Source organism: Eriocheir sinensis, chromosome 24 (assembly GCF_024679095.1).
Source record: "Eriocheir sinensis breed Jianghai 21 chromosome 24, ASM2467909v1, whole genome shotgun sequence".
NCBI classification, from domain to species: domain Eukaryota; kingdom Metazoa; phylum Arthropoda; class Malacostraca; order Decapoda; family Varunidae; genus Eriocheir; species Eriocheir sinensis.
In genome coordinates, this window is record NC_066532.1 from 9,628,252 (window position 1) to 9,656,242 (window position 27,991).

General features: G+C 46.3%; 1 protein-coding gene across 1 annotated transcript in view; it reads left to right on the forward strand.

The window, feature by feature from the left end:
* Positions 1–9,585, forward strand: part of LOC127002833 (vitelline membrane outer layer protein 1-like) — a 48,419-nt gene extending 38,834 nt beyond the window's left edge. Inside the window, exons 4-7 of the mRNA XM_050869053.1 lie at positions 3,989–4,095; positions 4,611–4,740; positions 8,169–8,351; positions 8,764–9,585. Coding sequence (XP_050725010.1) covers positions 3,989–4,095; positions 4,611–4,740; positions 8,169–8,351; positions 8,764–8,867 — 524 coding nt within the window. The 3' untranslated portion in view covers positions 8,868–9,585. The remainder of the gene's footprint in view (positions 1–3,988; positions 4,096–4,610; positions 4,741–8,168; positions 8,352–8,763) is intronic.
* Positions 9,586–27,991: the final 18,406 nt, after the last annotated feature.

Consider the following 27,991-nt stretch of genomic DNA (forward strand, 5'->3'; position numbering starts at 1 on the left):
CACCACCATCATCATCACCATCATCATCACCATCATCATCACCATCATCATCACCACCATCATCATCACCACCATCATCATCACCACCACCATCATCACCACCACCATCATCACCACCATAATCATCACCACCATCACCATCATCACCATCATCATCACCATCATCATCACCACCATCATCATCACCACCATCATCACCATCATCATCATCATCACCATCATCATCATCATCATCACCATCATCACCATCACCACCATCATCATCACCACCATCACCATCACCATCATCATCACCACCATCATCATCACCACCATCATCACCACCACCATCATCACCACCATCATCATCACCACCATCATCACCACCATCATCATCACCACCATCATCACCATCATCATCACCACCATCATCATCACCACCATCATCACCATCATCACCATCATCACCACCATCATCACCACCATCACCATCATCACCAAAACGGAGGAAGAAGAGGATGAAGAAGAGGAAGAGGAAGAAGAGGAGGAAATAGAGGAAGAGGAGGGAGAGGAGGAAGAAGAAGAGGAAGGAGAGGAAGATGCAGAAGAGGAGGAAAAAGAGGAAGAAGAAAAGGAAGAGGAAGAAGAAGAGGTAGGGGAGGAAAAGGAGGAAGAAGCTAGAAGAGGAAGAAGAAGAGGACGAGAAGCTAGGAAGAGGTGGAAAAGTATAGAAGAAGAGGAGGAAGAAGAGGAAGAAGAGGAGGAAAAGAGGAAGGGGACAATAAGGAGGAAGAAGAGGAAGAAGGAAGAAGAGGAAGACTAGGAAGAGTAGGAAGAAGAGGAAGAAAAGGAGGAAGAGGATGAAGAAGAGGAAGAGGAAGAAGAGGAGGAAATAGAGGAAGAGGTGGGAGAGGAGGAAGAAGAGAAAGAGGAAGAGGAGGAAGAAGAAGAGCAAAATCAAGAAAAAGGAAGAAGATGAGAAGGAAGAAGAAAAGGAAGAGTGAGAGGAAGAATGAGGAAGAAGAGTAGGACGAGAAGCTAGGAAGAGGAGGAAAAGTAGGAAGCAGAGGAAGAGGAAAAGGAACAAGAAGAAGAGGAAGAGGAGGGGAAAAGAGGAAGAGGGAAAAGGAGAAAGAAGAGGAAGAGGAGGAAGAAGAGGAAAAGGAGGAAGAAGAGGAGGAAGGAAAGGAGGAAGAGCAGGAAGAAGAGTAAGAGGAAGAAGAGGAGGAAATAGAGGAAGAAGAGGAGTTTGAGGAAGAACAGGAAGAGGAGGAAGATGAAGAAGAAGAGGAAGAAGGAAGGGAAGAGGAAGAAGAGGAAGAGGCAGAAGAAAAGGAAGAGGAAGAAAAAGAGGCGAGAAGCTAGCGAGAAAAGGAAAAGGAGGAAGAGGAGGAAGAAGAGGAAGAGGAAGAATAAAAGGAGAAAGAAGAGGAAGAGGAGGAAGAAGAAAAGGAGAAAGAAGAAAAGAAGGAAGAAGAGGAAGAAGAAGAAGAAAAGAAGGAAGAATAGGAAGAGGAGGAAGAAGAAGAAAAGAAGGAAGAATAGGAGGAAGAGGGAGAAAAGGATTTTATTTCTTGAGAGTTTCTTTTCACTCATTATTCACTATTGCTTTACACCATTTAGGTTCCAGTACTTAGTGTTCACGAGCGTTATTGTTGTTCAGAAAAATCAATACGATGCTGGCTATACGAGCGCGAAAAATCTCAAGGGGTCGGAACGTATAGGGTTAAGTAGTAGTAGCAATTTTAATATTAGTGGCAGTAGTAATAGTAGTAGTAGTAGTAGTTGTAGTGTAACTAGTGATAATAGTAGTACTAATAGCAGCAGCAGTAGTAGTAGTAGTAGTAGTAGTAGTAGCAAAGATTATAGATTGTGAAGAGGGGACACTGGTACTTTCCACTATGGGAAACCTGAAACCGGGTCGACGGTGGTGCTCCAAGGGGTACGCGTGTAAATTGTTATGTGTTAGCGCCCAATACATCATTGTTTACGCGAATGTTGACATTTATATGGGTTGTAACAGTATGATGTTGGCATGTATGTGGGTTGTATCAATATGTATTGCTTCTTTACTGCCATTTTTATTACGATGCACTGATTGGAAAAGCTTATTAATATTCTAAAGAAAATACATGAGTAGATAATACAGACGAGGGTCTCTCATCATTGACAGCTGCATATATATCGCTGGTCACCGGCAGCTCATACCTACCTCTCCACCTGACACATGGCCTCCGACTGTGGTTTGGATCTTTATCTAAAACTACTAGCACCGTATGTTCGTTTTGTAACCTTTTTTTTATGCTGTAACACAAATGCAGCCTCTTATAGCAAGTCGGTGAGGCTACACCTGTGTAGATAGCCTATAAATGTTACTAGATTTTTGATACAGCAGAACGAAGATATACTGTTTTTTTTTTTATAATCACTTGTAGCCTGTACACTACTAGGATTATAGCCTATTATAGCAGGTCGGAGAGGCTATAGCCTACTTGTGTAGATACCATAAGGATGTGTTATTATATTTTTGGTAAAGCAATGAGAAGAAATATGATCCTTAATGAGTTTATATAACCAACTGTAGGCCCAAGTGGCTGACTAGCGGTGGTGGGTGGTGGCTGGCTGACTGGTGGTGCCGGCGGTGGTGGTGGCTGGCTGACTGGTGGTGCCGGCGGTGGTGGTGGCTGGCTGACTGGTGGTGGTGGTGGGTGACTGGCGGTGGTGGCTGACTGGTAGTGCCGGTGGTGGTGGTGGTTGGCTGACTGGTGGCGGTGGTGGCTGGCTGACTGGTGGTGGTGGCTGACTGGTGGTGGCTGGCTGACTGGTGGTGGCTGGCTGACTGGTGGTGGTGGTGGCAGTGGTGGTGGTGGCTGGCTGGCTGGCTGGCTGGCTGGTTGGCTGGTGGTGGTGGTGGTGGTGGCTGGCTGACTGGCAGTGGTGGTGGCTGACTGATGGTGATGGTGGTGGCTGGCTGACTGGTAGTGATGGTGGTGGTGGTGGTGGCTGGCTGACTGGTGGTGGTGGTGGTGGTGGCTGGTGGTGGTGGTGGTGGTGGTGGTGGTGGTGGCTGACTGGCGGTGGTGATGGTGGTGGTGCTGTGTGGCTGACTGGCAGTGGTGGAGGTGGTGGTGGTGGTGGCTGGCTGACTGGCGGTGGTGGTGGTGGTGGTGGCTGACTGATGGTGGTGGTGGTAGTGGCTGACTGGTGATGGTGGTGGAAGTGGTGGCTGGTCGACTGGTGGGGGTGGTGGTGGCGGCTGACTGACTGGTGGTGGTGGCTGGCAGACCGGTGGTGGTGGCTGGCAGACCGGTGGTTGGGTGGTGTTGTGGTTGACTAACTGGTGGTGGTGGTGCTGGTGGTGGTGGTGACTGACTGACTGGTGGTGATGGTGGTGGTTGCTGACTGACTGGTGGTGGTGATTGCTGACTGACTGGTGGTGGTGGTGGCTGGCTGACCGGTGGTTGGGTGGTGATGTGGTTGGCTAACTGACTGTTGGTGGCGATGGTGGCTAACTGACCGGTGGTTGGGTGGTGATGTGGTTGGCTAACTGACTGGTGGTGGTGGTGGTGACTGACTGACTGGTGGTGGTGGTAGCTAACTGATCGGTGGTTGGGTGCCTGGCAGGTGTAAACTCGGTAATCTTTATAAAATGTGATTGAAAATACGAGATAAACCTTTCCTTGTCCTTTGTAAATCGAAGAAATGATAGTTTAGACCACAGATCCGAGTGCTCGTCATGTTATTTACCCTCCGCTGAATAATGTTACGCACGCGCCGCTTTGTGCGCCACCGTCACCCCCGTTACAAGGGATTGGCGCGAATGTCTCCTCTTTACTGTCCATACTCTTTGGTAATAGTAGTAGTGGTAGTGGTAGTAGTAGTAGTGATAGTAATAATATTAGTATCAGTAGCATTACAGTATTATTATTATTAGTAGTAGTAGTAGAAGTAATATAAGTAGTAGCAACAGTAGCACCAGATGTAGTGAAAGTATTTGTCCCCACATCAGTGGTAGCGTGGTTGGTGCTGGGCAGCACGGAGGGCCACGGGCCGGTGCGATGGGGGCCGCAGGCATTCTGTTCACCTGGGAGCTACGCCGTTGCCTTTCGGCTGAAGGTGAGATGGAGGGTCCTTCTTCTCCTTCATCACTGTTCTTATATCTTGCCTTTTTATTCATCGCTCTTGTTCACTTTTTTCCTCCCCTCACCGCTCCCTTCCTCTCAAAATGTCTTCGCCGTTCCTTTCCTTCATTCCTCATTCTTATGCCTCCGTCACCATTCTTTATATTCTCTACCGTTCCTCTCCTTCCTTCACCGTTCTTCTCCTCATTTTTCTCCATCCTTCACTATTCCTTCAATCCAATACCGTTCTTTATTTCACCATTCCTCTCCTTCCTCATTGATCAGCCTCCGTCACCATTATTTCTATTCTCTACCGTTCCTCTCCTTCCTTCACCGTTCTTCTCCTCATTTTTCTCCATCCTTCACTATTCCTTCAATCCAATACCGTTCTTTATTTCACCATTCCTCTCCTTCCTTCACCGTTCCTCTCCTTCCTCATTCTTCTTCCGTCACCATTCCTCTAATTCTCCACCGTTCTTTACCTGACCACTCCTCTCCCTTCCTTCCCAGCTGGAGCCGATCATGTTCCATGGTGGTTTTACGGCTTTGAACGGCGTGAAGCTCTACTGCATCGAAAGGGAAAAGGGGCGGCGGGACCACAATATTACGTCAACCCTCGGATATTGGGGGCTGTGGGGAGGTGCGTGTGTGTGTGTGTGTGTGTGTGTGTGTGTGTGTGTGTGTGTGTTTCATTCACCATTCACCATGGTCTGATCACACAATATGGTCTGACCTCGCCATAGACTTCAGATTGCCAGCCAGCACCCTTATCGACTGAGATCGAGCTCACAAGTGACGTATCTCTGGGTACGGTTAAATTTTCACACCCACACCCACCCAGGAGGCGGGACACAACCCCCGAGGGACATCCGGTACCCATTCACTGCTGGGTGGACAGGGGGCAAGGATTAAAGGAGACTGCCCATCTGTCTCCACTCCGCCCATGTATCGAACCTGGGACCTAATGATTGTGAGGCGAGCACGCTAATCATTGAAATACGGAGCTGCTGCCGCTTCAGTGTGTGTGTGTGTGTGTGTGTGTGAGAGAGAGAGAGAGAGAGAGAGAGAGAGAGAGAGAGAGAGAGAGAGAGAGAGAGAGAGAGAATACGTCTTTAAATACTGAAACTATTTTATATTGCTGATAATAATAATATTTTCAATCTGTTATAATGAATATACTTTCATTGTTCTGCGTCTTGCCCGATGCATACTGTTTATATATATATATATATATATATATATATATATATATATATATATATATATATATATATATATATATATATATATATATATATATATTTGTTTGTTTGTTTTGTTTTGTTTTGTTTCACGGGTTTTGGCAAAATAATGTTCGAATCAAACTTGTTTCATGCCATTTAGTTTACCTGCATCCCTCGATTTTCTCTCATAACTCTACCGTGGATTGTTATTCTTGTCATATACATATCCTTTATATATATTTACTATTTCATTCTTTGCCATTTTTGTTCCCTTCCCATCCTTTCTTCCCTAATACTTCTTTACAATTATCCCCCTTCATTATAATCCATATTCGTATTCTTTGGTTCAATCACACTCCCCTATCCGTTTTACCGTTTATTCCCCCATCTACTGGTGTACCTTCTCCATCATTCTTCAGCCTCTCGTACATAATCTCGGTCACGGTCCTGATTATCCACGATATTCCCCGATCATCCCCGATCTGCAAATCTTGTCCAGGATGGGCTATATTGAATGGTCGTTTGACCGGCGTCACATCTGCAGTATTCCGCCTGTGTACCGCAGGCAGACTACCTGCTAACAGCCTGTAAACCGGCGACCCTGTACAATTTTTGACTTCTCAGATTTGTCCGACCGGCGATTGATCTACGACAACTGCAGGTCAGCCTGCGATAAACCTCCGGTGACCATGAATTTGTACGAGAGGCTGAAGACTGGTGGAATGGACATGCGTAATCCCTGCAGCACGTCGGCGATCAAACACGGTCGTCGCTACACCAGGTGAGTAGGGTATGTATAAAAAAAACTGCTAATCTAGGTGTTTTTGATCATTCCTGTGTTTGATATCGCCATGACTTTCCTCAAATATCGTGAACGTGTGATTGAACTCCTTAAGTTGGACGTGGACAGATACCAAATTTTGTTGTTGATTGTTTACCTACTGGAAAATATACGATTGAAAAGAATACAAGAGGCTTAAGGCAACGTGGGTGAGAACATGGATGCAGAGAAGAGGTCATCTGAGTATGTTCGATACCCTCATGAAGGAATTAGTTGCTGAGGACCTGACAGGCTTCAAAACCTAATGCGCATGAACAAGGACATGTTCCAGGCGATATTGAACAGAGTCGCACCACGTAATCGTTATGTGGGCCTCGGCCGCCTAATCGCAGATCACATCTTGCTAATTTACAGGTCACACACAGGTGTTAACTCGATTTTCCTGCGGTCTACCGCCGGGCTGTGGCCGCCTACCCGCGGTTTGCCCCCAGCTGCCGGCGATTGACTGCTGGCAATCGCAGGTGTACCGCCAGTCAGTCGCACGTCCTTTCCAAGACTGCCGGTCGACCGGGAGCATCAACGATAGTTTTGAGCATTTATAAGTTGACCGGAGTTGGTTGACGGCACCTACGGTCATCAAAATTGACCGGCGATGCATGGCGGCTTGCCGCCGACCATCTCCGATCTTACCGCCGATCTGACCAATTTTCTGCCGCCGGCAGAAGATCGGAGATGAATGTGTGCCAGGAACTTTCGCCGTCACTATCTTTACTCACCATTCCTCTCGATCGCAATCTTACCTGGCCCATCCCTTCCAACCTGCTTCACTTTTCATCCCTATTCATCCCCATCTTACCCTCCCCATTGCTGTCGTAAGTCCCTCGCACACATTCACGGTCACGGTCCCAATCATCCCCGATCTTCTCCCGGCGGCAGAAAATTGGCCTGATCGGCGGTAAGATCGGGGATGGTCGGCGGCGAGCCGCCATGCATCGCCGGTCAATTATGATGACCGTAGATGCCGCCGACCACCGCCGGTCAGCGTCAATATGTTCGAAACTATCGGGGATGTTTCTGGTTGACCGGCAGTCTAAAAAACGACCTGCGAGTAACTGGCGGTACACCTAAGATTGCCGGCAGTCAACCGCCGGCAACTGTGGGCAAACCGCGGGCAAGCGGCTGCAGGCCGACGGTAGGCCGCAGGAAAGCCTCATTAACACCTGTGTGTGACTTGGAGATTAGCAAGGTGTGACCTGTAAATAAGTGTCCGCTCCCCATAAAAACAATATGTGGTACGACTCAGTTCAGTGTATCCTGGAACGTGTCCCTGTCCATGCGCAATAGTTTTTTGAAGCCTACCGGATTTTCAGCCACAAACTCCTTCGTGAAGGTATCGCACATACCCAGGTGATTTCTTATCTGCATCAATGTTCTCACCCACGGTGCCCTAGGTCTCTTCCTTTGTATTCTTTGCAGTCGTATATTTTCCAGTAGTTATGCAAGCAACAGCAACATTTGGTCTCTTTCCACGTCCAATTTAAAGAGTTCAGTCTCACGTTCACGAGAGCTGAGGAATATCATGGGGATGTCAAACACAGTGATAATCAAAACACCTGGAGGGGCGTATATTATAAATACCCTACCCACCACGTGTAGTGGCGACCGTGTTTGATCGCTGACGTGCCGCAGGCATTACGCAGGTCTGCCGTCTGTCTGTTTGCGGTAAAAAAGAGGTCTACCGCAGGCTGACCTGCTGTTGTCGTGGATCAGTCGTTTATTGGAGAAATCGAAAATCGTTCGTGATCACCGGTTTACAGGCGGTTAGCAGCACGTCTGCTTGCGGTACACAGGCGGAAACTGCAAGTGTGACGCCGGCCAAATGACCTACCGTAAATGATGATCTTGCCGGCGGTCTGGCCACGATTTGCAGGCCAGGGAAGATCGGGGATGATCGGACCGAGACATTGAATGTATGCGAGGGGTATAGGCTACCCATCCCGCTTCATCTTTGCTATCTTCCACTCCTCCCCATCCCTGACGCACGCCTCCCCGCCTCTCCCCAAGACGTGTTCACGTGCGCCTCGGGGCTCCTCGCTGGGGTACGGATGAGGGTGGAGCAGCCGTGGGTGGACGAGAGGGACAAGTTTGCCGCTAACAACCTCGCCATGGAGTGTGAGAACGGCGAGAGGATGACTGGGGACGGCACGGACAGGGGGCGCTGGGGCGAGTGGCAGCGCTGCCCCCAGGGTGAGTGGGTCCCATTAAGTGTGTTGTTGTTGTTATTGTTGTCGTTGTTGACGGCACGGAGAGGGGGTGCTGGGGCGAGTGGCAACGATGTATGTGTATGCCCCCTCGGGTGTTGTTGTTGATGTTGTTGTTGTTGTTGTTGTACTCTTAGAACTCTCTTCATCTTTACTTTCACTCACCTGTTAGTCTAAGGGTCACCGCCCTCACCACAGCCACCACGTTTACCCATATTCCTGTGCCATCGCTATCATCTAAACCTTCATCCACGCCTCGTCATCACCGTCATACACAAATCATCACCATCATCGTCATCATCTCTGCCTTTATTCACGCCTGGTCACTACCATCCAAGCATCATCACCATCATCAGCACCGTCATCCCCACCTTAACTGTTGTCACTTCCGTGGCCAGGTAGCGCCATCTGCGGCCTGGCGACGCAGGTGAAGCAGCCTCAACACATCTTCGACGACGACGCGTCCCTCGTGTCAGCGGCCTTCTACTGCTGCTCGGTGTGAGGGTCGCCGGGGCAGCGGGAGTCATCACTCGATGGATCACCATTGGGAAGGGAGTCAGCACTGTAAAGCAAAGAGTCAGCACTGTAAAGCAGAGTTAGCACTATAAAGGGTCACCACTGCAGAGTCGTTATTGTAAAGAAAGAAAGCATTGTGTATTAATTCAGCGCTGTGAAGGGTTAACTTTTTGAGGCTCAGCATTTTTTAGGGTTAACATTGTAAGGGTCAATACTGTAAATAGCTCAGTAAATGGTGAGCAGCTGTGTGGTGAGCACAGTCAGTGATCAGCACTATAAGTCATCAGCACCTTCAGAGTCACCACACCGTGGCCTCTCTTCCCTCGGCCGCTTCCCCACGCCAACCCAGTGCAGTAATGTGTGCCGGGGGAACAGGGATGGGATGTTTGAGTTTCGGGGTTGTAAGGACTATAATGTTTGTACCAGTCAAGAGGCAGGAGTAGAATTGGTGGTAGCTCTAGTGGTGGTGGTACTATATAGTAGTAGTAGTAGTAGTAGTAGTAGCGGCGATGGGTATCATGGATTGAGACAGGATATTTGTATGCAGGTATGTAGTCCTGTGCACTAAAATTATTAGTATTATTGTACTGTTGGTGAGGTTAATTTATTCTAAATGAAAGGCCCTAAGCTGGATCTCTTTTTGAGCCACTCCCCACACCTCTTTGTTCACAATTTGTTTCCTATGTATTCACCCCACTACTCATATCCCTGTCCTAAGCAATGTAAATTATATTAATATATACATTTTTTGCTTGAATTTTGTTTGTTTACGCATTGAGCGTATAGGAAGGGTATGAAGTGTATGACAGATCGAATGACAAACTTTGTCTCAAAAATGATTGATTTAACCATAGTTTGTGTTACGGTAGATTTATCTTCTTGACTGTGATCACATGACCAGGTTTTAAAATTATATTATGTCGTGTGTTGGGCAAGTCAGTGATTTATGCGCGGTCTGTCCGTCACACATTTCACCTTGCAGCAGTGCACTGTGCCTTGTGTGGCGAGATGCTGTGCACAAATTAGCAGTGTTGTGCATGATGCAACACTCTTGTTCACAGTACAGTATGTAACGGGCTTGTCGGGGGGCGTTTAAAGGGTGTTGATTAAGACTTCAGCTTCCTTAAGGCGAATTATATTCGTAGCCTTTATGTACAAGAAGCGACGGAGCGAGAGCGACTGTCGTTGTGTGTCAGTCGGACTCTCGTGAAGGAGTGGCGAGTTACAGGTTGGAAAATAATTGTTACAATTGGTCACGTATGTCAAAGTGACCTCCACGCACCATCGGAGTGCGAAGTTTACAAAACTGAGACGGTAAACACTGACGGACGACATTCCTATAAGGTGGCGTGATCTATCTGTCGTGGGTTTTTCCATTGACAATTATATGCCTAATTCGTGGTGATATTAAATAATAATAATACATTAATATCCTACTATAACACTGCTCGGTCACCTACCAGTGATCGCGACCTCGCGATATACAAATATATAAATAGCAGTCTAGTTACCATGAACATACATAGCGGGAGTTTGTCAAGCAGACTGTCTATGATACAATTACATTAAAACACTGGCTATGTAAGAACAGATGTGGAGTTATAATATAAATAGTGAGAGGGAAACCACAACGTGTGTGACAGGAAACATAAGAAACCTCTCAAAAGATAAATATAAGGACACATGTATAAGAAGCTATCAACTGACATAGTTACAGACAATGAAACGTTGATCTAGCTCCTAAAAAAATACCGTAGTGAAACATAGTACAATGTTAAGTATAGGAGCAGCCAGGTTTCCGTCCCCTGACTTGTCTGAGAAAAGGAAAAACTGCCTTGCGAGTGGCCTCCCTGCATCCAGTCGCCGTGTCTGCACAACCAAATAATCGAGCAGGACAGAGTTTCTCCTAATAAGGTAGCACATGACGACGAGACTGACGAACATCAGAAACATTGGCACAACAAATCCAGGGTACAGGTAGGGGAGATGCAAATAATCAGGCAGCGTTTCCTCCAGGGTTTCCGCAAACTCTGTTTTGTTTGCGAAAGACAATGAATTAAGGGAATTAGTCACATACGAGATGCTGGAGAAATGAATGTCATCGAGAGACCGTAGAGGAAACACTCGATGGGAAATATTGGCCGTGAAAACCAGACGGATCCGGGACGGGTACGTTGTTATGTTAGTGGAGCGGATATAGCATGCTTCCGCTATGGCATAGTGACCAGTAACTCGTTGATAAGTGGTACCCTCCGGGCAGATGGCCGATACATAGAATGACTGAGGGAAATAAAAATAATGCAGACCCTGAAAGTTCTTATGGAAAACAGGCGTTGGTGTTAGCTGCTTGTAGGGGCACAGGGAAAGAAGGTCAGACGCGTTCACGCGGGTGAGGGCGATCTCCCATACCCCTCCCCGAACTGGAAGGAAGGCAAAGAGAGACGCAGAGCAATAGAATCGCCCGAAGACCGTCTCCTCGCAATACTGCAAGAGTGAGTAGCTACCCGTTGAATACAGAGCGAAATCCTTTGCGATTAGAACAAGAGACGGGGACGTGTCCAGGGCTAACACACTGTCCTTTGCTGAAAAAGGGAACGGGACAATTTCGTGTGCCTCAAACACGTCCGCCGTCTGAAATGGAACATGAATGATTATGGCATCAGGGGTGAGGCTGGACTCAATCAAGGGGTAAAAATATTGACTCATGTCCGGGGTGAATAAGGGCGTTAGGCTATAATTTTGATACCCGATCTGGACAGTCGTTCTCAAATCGTGTAGAGGGAACAATGCAGGTGTGACTCTACCGTGCGCTGCATCAACCATGTTGCTAATAACCTGCTGATTTGCCGTTGCGACGGAGTTAATGACGTTTTCCAATACATGCAAGGCCTGATCTAGGAGGAGAAACTGATTCACCTGGTCGATCTGTTTGACAACTATGTTGATAACCTCTACCATCTTATTTGTCTGCTCTAGCAGTTCCTCAATGTCAGTATGCAATTGCGCAAGTTTTCTACAATTAGCGTTGATCACCCTGCGATTTCGAGCAGCAAAGGAAAGTACATGAGCGTAGTGGTCCCGCAAATCGCGAACGTCCTCGTCGGTAGCCGTACCGAAAAGGAACTTTGAGGCGGACCCAACGATGTTGAGCAACCCCCTCTTTACCCGAGAGTGAACTGAGTGAAAACTATAATCCATGTTTACCTCATCAACTTTTCCCCGTAAGAACAGAATCCTATCCTCCAGTAGTTGAAAAAGAGTCAGAGAGTTGGTACTAGAAGGTGCCTTTGATTATCTAGTCTTGGTAGCCCGTATGGCGTCTGCCATGCCGAGTAGTTTTTCTGAGACTATCCTGATTGTGTCCGTGGTGTTGGTCAAGGAAGTATATGGATATTTTACGAGGAGCACATCTTCTATGAGGAAGACCTCTCCTATGTGTGCCATGAGGGCACCAGGCTTCAGGTGGATGGGTGTTGTTGCAAGCAGGGAGCCGAGGGACAACAAGATGGTCAGAAAACGCAACATCATGATCTGAAAGCGGTGGGAATGAAGTATTTAAACCCGTGGTCTCAAGTTATAGCTATGGGTGCTGGGATTATCTTGTTGAACATTTGACTCTGAGGGGGAAGTACCAATATCAAGGTCCAAAGGTGAGGGAATTACTTTCAGACGATCACTGTGAACTTCTAGACTGACTCCACTATTCGACTCGAGAACTTCGAACCGATTTCCCCTGACATTCCGAACAACTCGGTAAAGACCCACAAATTTAGCCCCCAGTTTCGAACTCCTTTCCGCTTGCTTAATCATGACTGTGTCACCCTCTTTGAAATTCACCGGGACGGCCTGTTTGTGTTGTTTTGACATCATTTCAACCTTCGTAGCTTTTAACGTACACCTAACTTCTGAGTGTATCTTGGAAAACATATGCATCTGCTGTTGTGCGTACCTATCAATGTTGTAGAGAGGTTGTTGTGGGATTGTTAGGAAGTTGTACAGAAGACGTTTCTCCACCCCATATAAGATGTAGTAGGGAGACTTCTCCGTAGAGTCGTTTACCGACGTATTTATGGAAGCGGCTATATGCGATAGCCAATCCTCCCAGTTATCGTGGAGATCGTTCACGATAGGCCTGAGGACCTGTAAGAGTTTCCTATTAGCCCTCTCCGCCAACCCATTAGCAGCTGGGTGGTAAGCTGTGATGAAGGATTGCGTGATGTTAAACTGAGCGCATATTTCGCTCAATACTGAGTTCCTAAACTCGGTGCCATTGTCACTCAAAAAAATTCGAGGAAACGAATGTGGACACAACACGTGAGTCACGAGGGCATGGGCCACGCGTGTGGCTGTCTTGTCCTTGAGAGGCGCTAGAACTAGAAACCTAGTGAACTGGTCGACGCACACCAATAAGTAGCGCGAGCCATGTTGGCTCTGGGGGAGCTGTAATAAGTCTATATTAACAACATCCCATGGCTCCCCTGGTACTGGGTATTGCAACATAGGTGCTGGCCCTTTGACGGACCCCTTGTGCTTAGCACAAACGACGCAATGTGCGACATGTTTTTCTACATCAACCCGTAATGTGGGCCAGTAGAAATTTCGTCTGGTGACAGATAGCGTCTTGTCTCTTCCTCGGTGACCCGCAATGGGTGTGTTATGGACCAGCTTAAGCGTCACGGGGACGTATTTGTCTGGGATGACCAGTTGGTCTATAGGTACCGGTTTGGTTGGCCACGACCTACAAAGGAGGTTGTCCTCTGATAGGAAGAATTACGAAAAGGGAACTGGCAATTCAGGAAGGTTTGATTCGTCTCCCGACTCGAGGGCGTAAATTAACCTCTTCCACACCGGGTGGTCTCGCTGAGCAGTGTGTAGCTCAGGTGAAGTGAAGTTGTGGATGACCTCTGGGGTGGTAATCGCGCCTATCGGAATATTCCGAGATAAGGCATCTGCGACCACATTTGTTTTCCCGGTGATGTATTTTATCTCCGGATTGTATGCTTGGATCGTTAAGAACCATCTTACCAGACGACCGTGTAGGTTTTTTCCCTTGAAAAGATCAGTTATGGCCGCGTGGTCCGTATACACCACAATTTTGTACCCCATCACTATGTCACGAAAATGCTTCAGAGCCCACACAATGGCAAGAGCCTCTAGGTGGGTAACAGAATAGTACTTTTCCGGAGCTGTAAGTACTCGACTGGCGAACGCTATCCCATGCTTTTTGCCGGACTTATCTGTTTGCATCAGAGCGGCTCCTACTCCACTAGCCGAAGCGTCGGTACAAAGCTGAAAGGGGTCCTTGAAATCCGGAAAGACAAGGACCGGAGCCTGTGTAAGCGCTTTCTTTAAATTCTCAAAACTCGTTTGTTGAGCTGGGAGCCACTGAAATGGTACGTCTTTCTTTAAAAGATGGGTTAGGGGACTCGCGCGTGCTGCGAAGTCCTTAATGAAAGGCCTGTAATAACCTGCGACACCCAAGAAAGACCGTACCGTGTCCGCAGACGTTGGCTGAGGGAACTCGGCAATAGCCTTTATTTTGTCGTCCACTGTGTGGATGCCGAATTCGTCCACGACATGCCCCAAGAACTTGATCCGAGGCTTTAAAAATTCACATTTGGTGATTTTGAGCATTAATCCGACCTCTTGAAGTCTCTGTAGGACTGCTTTAAGTGTTTCCATGTGTGCATGCACGTCTTTACTTGCTATGATGATGTCGTCTAAATACACATAGACAGAGTTGCCCAGCAAGTCACCAAAAATACTGTTCATTATCCTTTAGAAGGTTAAGGGAGCTCCTTTGAGCCCGAACGGCATCCTCGTCCACTCATAGTGGCCATGAGGCGTGCTGAAAGCCGTTATTTCACGTGACTCGGGGGCCATGGGCAGTTGCCAGTAGCCACTGACCAGATCAAGACTCGTAAAGACTTTATTTCCTCTACCGAGACACATCAGAAGATCTCTAAGAACGGGAAGCGGAAAATGATCATCCACGGTCGCGGTGTTCACACGCCGGAAATCAATCACAGGACGATAAGAGACGTCTTTCTTTGGAACCAGGAACAAGGGTGAATTCCACGGGGAATTCGATTCTTTGATGACACCTTGTTCAAACATTTCAGATATAAGTTTCTGCACAACCTCCCTCTGACTATGGGGGTGCTTGTACGTATTGATATATACAGGATTGGTATTGGGTTTTAACTTAATGTGGTGTTCAGCACACTGCGTAACTCCCAGCGGTTCGCCTGGGAGAGCTAGCGCCCCCCGATAATGTTCCAGAAGCTGGACTAAGTTGGCTTAATTTCGGAATAGTGTGCAACTTTTAGGAATGCCTCTAAATTAGCTGTGTCTTGTTCGGGAGAAGCCTGACACGCCAAGGTTATGCCTGAGACTTGGGCTGAAGGGTATTCAGCAGGTTCCGGGGCGACATTTCTCCCATACACTAGACACTGACATAATCGAACACCGTGTTTTAAGGATACAGGGGATCCAGACGTGTTTATTACCAATGCCTCTGCAAAACCTCCTTCCTTGATCGTCGCAAGAGTTACCTCCACCGTCACGCGGTGTATGTGAGGAGCTCCGTCGATACACACATCACTGCCCGTCGGAGGGGCGTTAGGCAAACGGATTTTAACAAGTTTTGCAGCACGATCCGGAACTATTTGAGGACCTTCTACGACTGCCGTTACTGTCCGCCACAAGTCTGCAATGGTTTCGTGTGGTTTGACCGTAAGAGGTGACACTTGGGCGGTGGCAGTCCCTGAGTCTGTGGTGGGTTGGTCATTTTCCACCTCTGAGGGTGAGATTACAGTTGACAAAGGCGATGGATTCACCATCCCCTGTATGCGTCGGCCTTGATACACGATCGCGTTGTTTTCAGGGTTTATGGTTATGTGCAGGTCTTTCATGGCGTTTAATCCTAAGATCCCATCCACAGGTAAAGCAAACCTGCTAGAGACATAAAAGAAATCTCGAAAGGGACATACTTTTTCATGTAAGCTGACTGTCAGTGGTACTCGCCCAAGGATTCCCAAAGTGGTGCCCGTCACGCCTACCACATTCAGGTCGTTCTCTTGGAGCGGCCAAATTTCCCCACTCGCCTGTCGTGTCAGAGACCTGTAAGCGGAGTCGGAGATGACATTGACTGTGGCACCTGTGTTAACCACTAAGGTGAGTGAAATTTTGTCCACCTTGCAAGGGAGGGCAATTATGCTTGTCCGTCCCAAGGCGGCAATGACGGAGTCAAGTTGCTCCCAATTAGTATTTTCCTTAAGGGACACTTGGATGTACGCCTCGGGGCTGTCACAAAGTCATGTCTTTTTATTCTGAGAAGAGGAGTGTGGTTTACTGTCCGCTGAGGACTTGCACTTCTGTTCCTCCTTGGCCTTTTGTCTTGCAGAACAACTGTCTGAATCATGAAAACAATTCCCGTGGATATGGCAAAAGGCAGCCTTCCGCTGATGGTTTGGCCTAGGGTTCCTGTGTGATGAATGATGCCCGCCCCTGTAACCTCCTGACCTCCTATCTGAGCCCCGTCTTGAATGTGTTGATTCCCTACGTTTTGCGAAACAAGAATGTTCAGAATATCCTGATTGTTTGCAAAAACTACATGTGAGAGATGCCTTACTTTGTGCTTGCAATGCTGCTGCCGTTGCGAGGGGTTGATGGTGAGGGTGTTCCGGAACCTTGACTTCTAACTCTGAGACGAAGTCAACCAACTTCCCGCTCGGTTTGAAGGCCAAAGGGAGGGCAGAACGGCGGTTCTTCTCTGAAATATGAAATAAGTAAAAAAACAACTCGAAAGCTGTCTTCACCTGGTGCTTTTGCATACAACCCCCTGGAAGCCAGAGCACGTCTTCTAGGCTCTTGACACAGTCAACCGCCAGGTGATTTGCCTCAATCATGGCGTCCCAAATTGGCTTTGTTGAGGATTTTTTTTGGAGGGACTCAACCGTGTGCGCCATCTGTCGAACGATGCTTGGTTTACTCCCACCGCTGCCACCAAATGTAACGGGCTTGTCGGGGGGCGTTTAAAGGGTGTTGATTAAGACTTCAGCTTCCTTAAGGCGAATTATATTCGTAGCCTTTATGTACAAGAAGCGACGGAGCGAGAGCGACTGTCGTTGTGTGTCAGTCGGACTCTCGTGAAGGAGTGGCGAGTTACAGGTTGGAAAATAATTGTTACAATTGGTCACGTATGTCAAGGTGACCTCCACGCACCATCGGAGTGCGAAGTATACAAAACTGAGACGTTAAACACTGACGGACGACATTCCTATAAGGTGGCGTGATCTGTCTGTCGTGGGTTTTTCCATTGACAATTGTATGCCTAATTCGTGGTGATATTAAATAATAATAATACATTGATATCCTACTATAACAAGTAATGTGCTGAGTACGATACAACAGTATGTTGGGCACAGTACAGCAGTGTGTTTTACACTGCGACGCATGGTGCAGCAGTATGCTATACACGGTACAGTAGAATACCCTGCACGACACAGCAATGTCGTGTGCACAGTACAGCGGCGAGCTGCGCACAGTGCAGTGGTGCACTGTGCTCATAGTGGTGCGTCGCCCACTTTGATGCGCCTGGTGTGTGGCTGTGTGAAACAGCGTTTTGCTCTCCCTGGAGAGAGAGAGAGAGAGAGAGAGAGAGAGAGAGAGAGAGAGAGAGAGAGAGAGAGAGAGAGAGAGAGAGGAGGGGGTGGGGGGTTACGTTGAGGAGGATATGCAAGGAGAGGAAGATGGAGAGGGCAGAGAGCGAGGATTGCGAAGTAATGGGACTATTTAAGAGAGAGAGAGAGAGAGAGAGAGAGAGAGAGAGAGAGAGAGAGAGAGAGAGAGAGAGAGAGAGAAGCCATGGAAGTTTAACACATAAATATGAAAGAAACAAAAACAATGATATTTATACTAGTAAATGAAAGCAATAATTATATTTATAGTAATATAATAATTATAGTGAAAGTAGTAATAATTATAATAATAATAATAATAATGATAATAATAATAATAATAATAATGATAATAATGATAATAATAATTACTATAATAATAATGATAATAATAAAAATGTAAAAATTACCACCCTATCAGCAGATATTTATTTATAGAGCATTAATTAAGAGCATAAATCCAATTCAGGGAGTAAGGAAACAAGGAGGGAAGGAAGGAAACAAATTGTGACAAATCGTCTTCGTCTGCCCTTTTGTTTCCTCTTGTGTGTGTGTGTGTGTGTGTGTGTGTGTGTGTGTGTGTGTGTGTGTGTGTGTTTCCTGGATAATTGGGACCTCTTCTACGATAAAGGCACCTTGTAAGCCAAGGATGGGGTGCACCTGTCACTCCAGAGGGTGGAGGTTCTCGCAGACTCACTCGAGCGATCACTTAGCACCCTACAGGATTTTTTAGAGTAGGTGAGGGGGGGGGGGGGGGCTGTCATCAGTGGCTATGTATCGCAGACTGAGACTAGGGGGCGCAGGAGTAATCGAAAGGATGTAAGAAAGGATGGGCTAACGGCTTATTACACCAACAGTAGGAGTCTCAGGAACAAGATAGATCTACTGAGGGGGAAAGCATGTGTCGAGAAATTCGACATTATAGCTATCACGGAAACATGGGTGGATACTGCAAACAAAAACTTCATGTCGGAGTAATAGATGGTTATCAGATGTTTCACAAAGAAAGAAAGGAAAGAAGGGGGGGGGGGGAGGGGGGGCACTTTATGTTAAAGACACACTTAAATATTCCGCATACAACTCTGTTCAAACAAATGGCGACTCAGAATCAGTTTGGGTGGACGTCCACAAAGGGAAAGGCAAACTAATTATAGGCGTTCTTTACAGGCCACGCAACCTTAGCAGGCATGACACTGATATATTACTGCAAAAGGTAGGCAGGGCGAGCAGGAGCAAAAATGTCTGTATAATGGGGGATTTTAACTATAGGAATATAGATTGGGAAGGCGTGGTGGGTGATCTAGAATCTGAGGATTTTCTGAAAGTAATACATGATAATTTTCTCAAGAAGGCAGTGAGTGAGCCCACCAGAGGAAATAACATTTTAGACTTAGTCCTGACTAACAACGATAATATGATCAGTGAGCTAGATGTTGGGGGAGAATTAGGTGGCAGTGATCAGAAGGAAATTAGGTTTAAATTAGACTGGGCGGTGACCCATCAGCTCAACCCTGTGATGGTGCCTGACTTTAGAAGAGCTGATTATGAGGGGCTCAGAAGTCACCTTGAGGAGGTAAATTGGGGAACCTTAGGGCTGGATGAGGGCCAGATCTCAAGGCTGGAGCCGGAAAGACAGGGGAATCATGTAGAAATGACCTACAATAATTTAGTTAGAGTAATTGCAGAGGGTCAGAGACAGCATATCCCTTACCAAGCACGTAGGAAGGAAAATAACGACCCCAAATGGATGACCCGCAGACTCAAGCATGAGATAGGCTTAAAGAGAGGAATTTATAGGAAAATAAAGAACGGAGAAACCACCTCAGGGGTGTTGAGCTAGCCAGGTCGGTGAAGAGGAACACCCGCCTAGCAAAAAGAAATTATGAGATTAGGGTAGCCAACGAGGCCAAGAGCGATCCCAAGGGCTTCTTCAAATTGTACAGAACGAAAACAAGGGACAAAATTGGACCGTTGAAAACTAACACAGGTGAGCTCGTTGAGAATGGAGAAGATATGAGCCAAATGATGAATGACTATTTCCTCTCAGTTTTCACACAGGAAAATCCAACAACCATTCCGGAGAGAGTTCAGGTATATGAGGGCGAAGGGAACGACAAGTTGAGGGATGTGATCATCACTAGGCAAGTAGTCCAAGATGAGATTAGTAGGTTGAAGAAAAACAAATCGCCGGGCCCAGACGAAGTATTCCCAAGGGTGCTGAAAAAGTGCAAGGAGGTCCTCAGTGGCCCGCTTACCGATATCTTTAAGATGTCGGTAAATTCTGGGTATGTGCCCAATCAATGGAAAGTAGCTAATGTGACGCCGATTTTCAAAAAGGGAGATATGTCAGCCACCTCAAATTATCGCCCAATTAGCTTAACATCAGTTGAAGGAAAGATGTTGGAGTCAATTATAGCCGGGAGCATTCGGGATCATCTAGAAAAGCATAGTTTAATTCATGATTCACAGCATGGATTCACAAAGGGTAGGTCTTGCCTTACTAACCTGTTGTCCTTCTACACTAAAGTAATGGAGGCGGTTGACCGAGATGAAAACTATGACATATTGTATCTAGATTTCAGTAAAGCGTTCGACAAAGTTCCCCATCACCGGCTATTACTAAAATTACAGGCTCACGGCATTGATGGGAAAGTTTTGAACTGGATCAGGGCGTGGCTTAGTGATAGGAATCAGAGAGTGCAAATCAATGGTAAAAAATCTAGCTTCTTTCATGATTAAAAAATATTCGAAACTTAATTGAATAACAACACTCTACTTAAACAATCAATGACATTACTTAAGAAACAAAGTACAATCATAATACTGCAAGTTTTCAAGGGAGAACGGGCCCTGCAAAACGAGCACTGAAGGCGATGATAGTATGCTCAGCGCAACAGCCACAGATACGAGACTTATTCCTCAATACAATGATTCCTACTTGTATGAAGCTACTGTAGAATATATTTTTTATGTGATTATATTTGGTGTGCCTATGTGAATGAGCTATGTAGGAAATAATGACGGAAAGTGTGCATTACTTTATAGATAGCCTACTATCATCGCCTTCGGTGCTCATTTTGCAGGGCCCGTTCTCCCATGAAAACTTGCAGTATTATGATTGTACTTTATTTCTTAAGTGATGTCATTGATTGTTTAAGTAGAGTGTCGTTATTCAATTAAGTTTCGAATATTTTTTAATCATGAAAGAAGCTAGATTATCTCAATCATATATATTTGGTACGTGTCTTTGATACAATCTATGATGTCATCATCAGCAAATCAGGTGAAAGGGGGGCGGAGCTTAGACAGAATGGGGGAGGGGCCTCTCGGTGCAAAGTGGACAAGCTAATTTGGACACACTAGAGTATAGATTAGACTACGACCCCTTCCTCGCTCATCTCCTCGATCTCCAGCTGCATGTCGGACCCTTGTGCAGTGGCTGGGGGGACATATGTCCCCGGCGCAATACTTCGGGGGAGCCAAAGTGAAGAAAATCAACCAGATTTTTGTACCGCATCCTGGTAACACACAACATGTGTGGCTGAAACTCGTCATAAAACTTTAAAATTACGAAATGCAGTGTTGTGTAACAAAAGCAGCTAACATCTTGTAATAGGTAGGCAGTGGCTGAGTGGTTAGCGTGCGGGCCTAGCATTCACGGTGTCATGGACAACGTCGGTTCGAATCCCCACGCTACCACCTGGTATTTTTCATTCGCTGTCGATTGGCCTAAGACTACCCACATGCTGTCCAGAAGACCACACATCAACCCGGACTCTAGAAGATACCGTCCAAGTGAATCAAGAATGAGTTCAGGGGAGCAGCATGAGCCAAGCATAACTGCTGCCACTATAAAAAATTGCCTGCGCCATGAGGGGCTTGGGATGACCACTAGGCCCAAGAAGAAAGCCTAACGGCGCTACAGGCCGAGATGCAAAAAAAAAAAGTGCTATTTTTTTATTACCTAAATCTTTAACACATCCGCATCCGCATCCATGAGGATGTCATAATTTGATATCCGCATCCGCATCCGCAAACTATATAAATATGATATCCGCATACACATCCGCATCCGCGGACCTCTAAAATTTGACATTCGATACATGACTAACACACACACACACACACACACACACACAGGCCGGATTATTTCCGTTGATCAGGAGTGATTACTGTCCCCCCGTGAGCAAGGGGGATGGAGTGTGTGGTGTGTGAGGTCCTGGCAGTACCCAGAGATCGACAAAATGAGCACTTGCTCACGTCGTGAGGGTACCTGCTGGCGAAAGCGAGTCTAACTCGTGATCAGGCCGTGGTGAATTACACACAACACTCAAACAAGTAAGACATACTTGAGATCAATGATGATTCTTCCTCCTTTTTATCTTTCATTCTTTCGTTTACCTCCGTCACCTCTTATCTGATTTTTTCTGCACAGTTCTCTTCTACTCTCCTTTCTTCCCCCTCTCATCCTTTTTTCTTTACCTTGCCTCGCCTCGCCCCTGCACACCTCCCCATTTGATTCTTTCCTTTTCCCCCTTCCCTTCTTTCCCCATCCTTTCTGACCCTTCACCTTCCTTTCATCCTTCACACACCTCTTTCTCACCTCTGCTCCTCTGGTCATTTCCTCGCCTCCCCTTTCATTTCCTTCATTCAGTTTGTATCCTCTTCCTTCCATTTTTCATTCATTTTTCTATTGTCTTATCTTCCTCTCTCCCACCTTCCCTTCTTTTCCCTTCCCTCTCCTTCCCCTCCACCCTCCCTAAGTGAAGGGCTCACATTCAACAGTACATAACTACAAGTTGTAGCGAGGTGATGACAGTAACAGCGTAGAGCGACGAGAAACAGAGAGAGAGAGAGAGAGAGAGAGAGAGAGAGAGAGAGAGAGAGAGAGAGAGAGAGAGAGAGAGAGATTGTCAACACTAAATTGTATATGATAAACAGCTAGTGACAAACAATTTACTAAAATGTCGGATTACGTAACACTTTGATCAACAGAATAAATTAGATAAATATTTTCGAATATTCCTCGCTCTGACGTGAAGAAGCAGCGTGTTGCGGTGTGTTTCAATGCATGTCTGGCCCTCCGTCTGTTTCCCTGACCGTAGCATAGCATTAAGATACCCAGTACAACACAAGGGCTGTTAACGCTGGTAGTTGGTTGAAAAAGGGAATCGCGGTCCCAAATGTTGCAGTACTTAGGTTTGCATTTCAAGAAGTATTGGGATCGTATCGTTTTATTTATTTATTTATTTATTTTTTAAATGAATTTTTGTATATGAATTGTCAACATATGGGTATGGGAGGGACGATATTATTTCATTGCAAATCGCTTAAGAAATGTCAAATTACAGCAATATATTGTAATACTAGAACTTGTACGTCACAGCACATGCAGTAAATAAGTTTTGTATGCACATGCTATAAGACAAAATAATAATTAACTGGAAGATAATAGAAGGTTATATAAAAATCATGTTTTAATCCAGTAAATTTGACCAGAGAAACGTGGAGGAAAATGACACCAATTGTAAACACAGAGTGATGTGGAGTGAGAGTTGGAAGTAGCAGGATTGATTGTGCTGAGAGGGAGTGCCAGAATAGGGAGAGATGGAGACACTTCTGCCGCAGTCGCCCCCTGGAGGGAAGTTCCCATGAGGGAGCAGGGAGACGTAGATATAGATAGTTAATTGTTTTTTTTTAGGGGGGGTGGGGGTGGGGGAGGGGTTGCAAACCCCTCCCCCAAACCAACCCAGATCAGGGGCTGGTCTGACTGCTTACCATAGGGCAGGGATGCAGGACCCCTAGGAGGATAGATCCCCCTCCTTTCACAATGTATCATGAAAATTGGGTCTGTGTGGGCATGACCACCTCCCGCCCCGCCCTGGGCCGGAACGCCGCCAGAGGCGGACTTTTTCCAAATGGTCAACCTGTCATTGATATCTTTGTTTTAACATTCACTCGCCATCATTCAGTAAATTTTTGTTTAACGTTTCGCAAAATTACGGAGTTCCTTCTTGATTAATACTACACATTCCTAAGAAGCTTCATGAAAATTGGGCAGGCAGTTTCTATGTAATCCTGCAAACCGACAGACAAACAAACAAACAAATAGCCGCAAAAACTCAACCTCCATACTGGAAGTAATAAAAACACGTCTTATGTTGTATGAAAAACAAAATGTAAACTTTCTCAAGTATAGAGTATAATCTATTGTTCACGTCTCGTTAGTCAAAAGGATCAAACTTATGAAACTTATTTTAAAATATTATCAAATATTCTTCATGGCCTATTTATCTACCTTTTGTTAATTCCCAGTGAGATCTGTTTATATACGTGGAAATAACAATTTCTTTGTTGCGATAAAACAAATATTTGCGGAAGTCATAGACGAGTGGCTTTTCATAATTATGAACGTTATAACTAAATCAACAAAGTGTTTCACGGAAAAGCTGAATCATGTGTAGAAAATATGTAAAAAAAAATAAAAATAGGATTCTTAACTTATAACTTTTCCTTCAAGTTTGTAAGAGACAAAACAACACTAACACTTTCATAATGAACATGCTGCCTGAAAAGTATATCCACATATCAGTCTATCAATAAGACTCTTTTTCTATCTATATATACATCCATCGCTTCCTTAATTAGGGCTCCATAGCCAATAACTTTTGGCAGTCTTCACTCAGCTATGCACACTTTTCACTTGCTCCTTGCCACGCTCGCCTCTCTTCTCCACTACTCCTCCGTTTAGCACCTTAAGCTCCGCCTGTTAATCATCATTTACCTCAATCAATCAATCAATCTCTCTCTCTCTCTCTCTCTCTCACACACACACACACACACACACATACACACACACACACACACTACCATATACCAAGGCCGGACCTTTAAATAAACTGCAGGTGATAAGGAAAAATAGCTCATATTAGGAGGAAACACTAATGATGTGGTATAAGATTTCCCAACCTCCTTTCTCTGTGTGTGTGTGTGTGTGTGTGTGTGTGTGTGTGTGTATGTGTTTAATAATAATAATAATAATAATAATAATAATAATAATAATAATAATAATAATAATAATCGGTTTATTAAGTGATTGCAGCTGTTAAGCTGAAAATATACACGTTAATAATACAATGTTGAAATATAATACAAAAAGGGAAAAGCACAATATGAAAGGGTATAGGGGGCCTGTGGTTTACATTGTAGGAAAGTTGTGATGAAATAGAAGAGGGGGGGGGGGGGTGAGGTGGTGGAATACAGTGCGTTGGTGCGGTAGGAGGCGGTGTGGTCTTCCGGGTGGCGGGTCAGGTGATAAGCCCTAGGTCAAAAAGGGTCAGGTCGCAGCTGATGGCGGGGGTGCAGGTAGAGGCGCTATCGGGCATCACTCAGCTTATGGGCTTAGCGTTGAACTGCTAATCCATGCAGCCGGCCTCCTCGCTCGACCCTCCCTCCCACACTTGTTCCTCACCTTCCCTTTCCGCCTCCTCCTCCCACTCCTCGTCCGTTCCTCCCTCACCCTCCTCACCCTTCCTTTCTCCTCCTCCTCCCCAACATCCTCCTCTTCCTCTCCCTCTTCCTTCTCCTCCTCCTCCTCCTCCTCGCCTTCCTCTTCCGTCCCCCCTCTTCCCTCTTCCCACCCCCACTCCTCCTCCGCCTTCTCCTCCTCTCCCTCTTTCTCCTCGTCCTCCGCCTCCTCGTTCGTCCCTCCCTCCCACACCTGTCCCTCACCTTCCCTTTCCCCCTCTTCCTCCTCCCTCTCCTCGTCCGTTCTTCCCTCCCCCCCCTCACCCTCCCTTTCTCTTCCTCCTCCTTCCTCTTCCTCCTCCTTCCTCTTCCTTCTCCTCCTCCTCCTCCTCCCCATCCTATTCCTCCTCCTCCCCAAAAATCCTCCTCTTCCTCTCCCTCTTCCTTCTTCTCCTCCTCCTCCTCCTCCTCCTCCTCCTCTCCACCTTCCACGTCTTCCACAATTTCTCCTCGTTCTTCACAGCAGGTCCCTCCCCTCACTTCCCGCTCTCCCCTCCCACGTTCACCCACCCCTCCTTCTGGCCCCTCTCCTGGTCGCCGGGTGCTTGTCATTGGTGATAGTCAGGTTCGTTATGTTGACAGGTATTTTTGCTCCAAGGATAAGAAGAGGACGAGGGTGTGTTTCCCAGGGGCAGGGGTGAGCCATATATCAGACAGGATAGAGGCGTTTATGGCAAGTGAGGGATCGAACCCCATTGTCTTTCTCAGCTGTGGCGAAAACGACGTTTCCCGTGTGCCAAGCGAGGACCTTCTTCGGCGTTTTAGGGAATTGTTAGGTAGGATAAGAGATGCTGGTGGATCGCCAGCAGTGTGTGGCGTCCTGCCAAGGAGTGGCGTTGGCGATGGATGGCTGTCCAGGACGATAGCAGTGAACAACAGACTTGCTGAGCACTGTCAGCGCAATGGGTGGCTGTTCGTCAACAATTGGGACCTCTTCTTTGGCAACGACGCCCTCTACGCCCGTGACGGGATACACTTGACGTTCAAGGGTGTTGAGGCTCTCTCAGACTCCCTTGAGCGAGCACTTGATACCCTGAGGGATTTTTTAGTATAGGCGAGGGGGGGAGGAGTAATGAGAGAGGACATCTAGCTCATAATACAACCAGGCAACTTAGAAGTAATTATAGGGGAGTAACAGAGGGCGAGCTAAGAATCTTCTATACTAACAGCAGGAGCCTCAGAGACAAAATAAACGTACTAAGGGGTGAAGCTTGTTCAGAAAATTTTGACATACTAGCGATCACTGAGACATGGATAGACACTGCCAATAGAAAGTTTATATCGGAAATTGAAATAACGGGTTATCAGATGTTTCACAAAGACAGAATGGGCAGATAGGGTGGTGGAGTTTCGCTATATGTTAAAGACTCACTTAAATGTTTAGTTAACAATTCAGTCAAAACTAACATGGATTCAGAATCAGTTTGGGTGGACGTTTACAAAGGGAAAGAAAAACTAACTCTAGGAGTTATGTACAGGCCACCCAACCTTAACAGGCGGGACACGAGTATATTACTACAGGAGATTGGCAGGGCGAGGAGGAGTAAAAATATCTGCGTAATGGGGGACTTTGATTATAGGAAAATAGACTGGGAAGACCTAGTGGGTGACCTGGAAGCCGAGGATTTTCTTGAAGTTATACAAGATAATTTCCTTAAGCAGGTAGTTACTGAGCCTACTAGAGGAGATAACATATTATACTTGGTCATAACTAATAATGGAAACTTGGTACATGAGCTGGAGGTAGGCGGAGAGTTAGGAAATAGTGACCACAGAACGGTTCGTTTTAGCTTAGACTGGGCGGTAACCCGCGAACCAAACCCAGTGTTAGTGCCAGATTTTAGAAGAGCAAATTACGAGAGGCTTCGAAGACATCTTGAAGGGGTAAACTGGGATAATTTAGGGATTCATGAGGTCAAGAACTGTGGGTTGGAGAGTCAGGAGAACCAGGTAGAAATGTCTTACAATATTTTAGTTAGAGTAATAGTAGAGGGGCAAGGACAGCATATGCCACAGCGAACACTAAGAAAAGACAACAATGACCCTAAGTGGATGACTCGTGGACTAAAATACAGAAACAATGGGTTCGTTTTCCTCCTCCTCCTTCTTCTTCTCTAGTCAGCCAGTCAGCCTACAAATGGCAGCACGTGAGAACTATTAGTATATGCTTCTCAGGAGAATCAATTTTCTTTTTATAAAACATGCAGGAGAGAGAGAGAGAGAGAGAGAGTGTAGGAAGTTTTTTTTTTCTTACATCAAAGGGCACGGCTCAAGGGCAACAAAAAGAGTACAAAAAAAGCCCGCTACTCGCCGCTCCCATAATAAATTACAGTAAAGAGTAGCCAAAAGAGAGGTCAATTTCGGGTGGAGAGGTGTCTCGATATACTCTTCTTGAAAGAGGTTAAGTCATAGGCAGGAGGAAAAACAGATAATGGAAGGGTGTTCCAGAGTTTACCAGTGAAGGGGATGAACGAATGGAGATGCAGGTTAACTCTTGCATTAGGGGGTTGGACAGTATAGGGATGCGCATGAGTAGAAAGTCGTGTGCAGCGGGGCCGCGGGAGGAGGGGAGGCATGCAGTTAGCAAGTTCAGAAGACCAGTTTGCATGAAAATAACGATAGAAGATAGAAAAAGAAGCAACATAGCGGCGGATTTTAAGAGGTAGAAAACTATCAGTGAGAGGAGGACAGCTGATGAGACAAAGAGCCTTCGACTCCACTCTGTCCAGGAGAGCTGTGTGAGTGGAGCCCGCCCACAAGTGAGATGCATATGTATTCCATACGAGGGCGGACAAGGCCCCTATAAATGGAAAGCATCTGTGCGGGGGAGAAGAACTGGCGGAGAGGATACAGAACGCCCAACCTCGAAGAAGCTGATTTAGTAGGAGAGGAAATGTGAAGT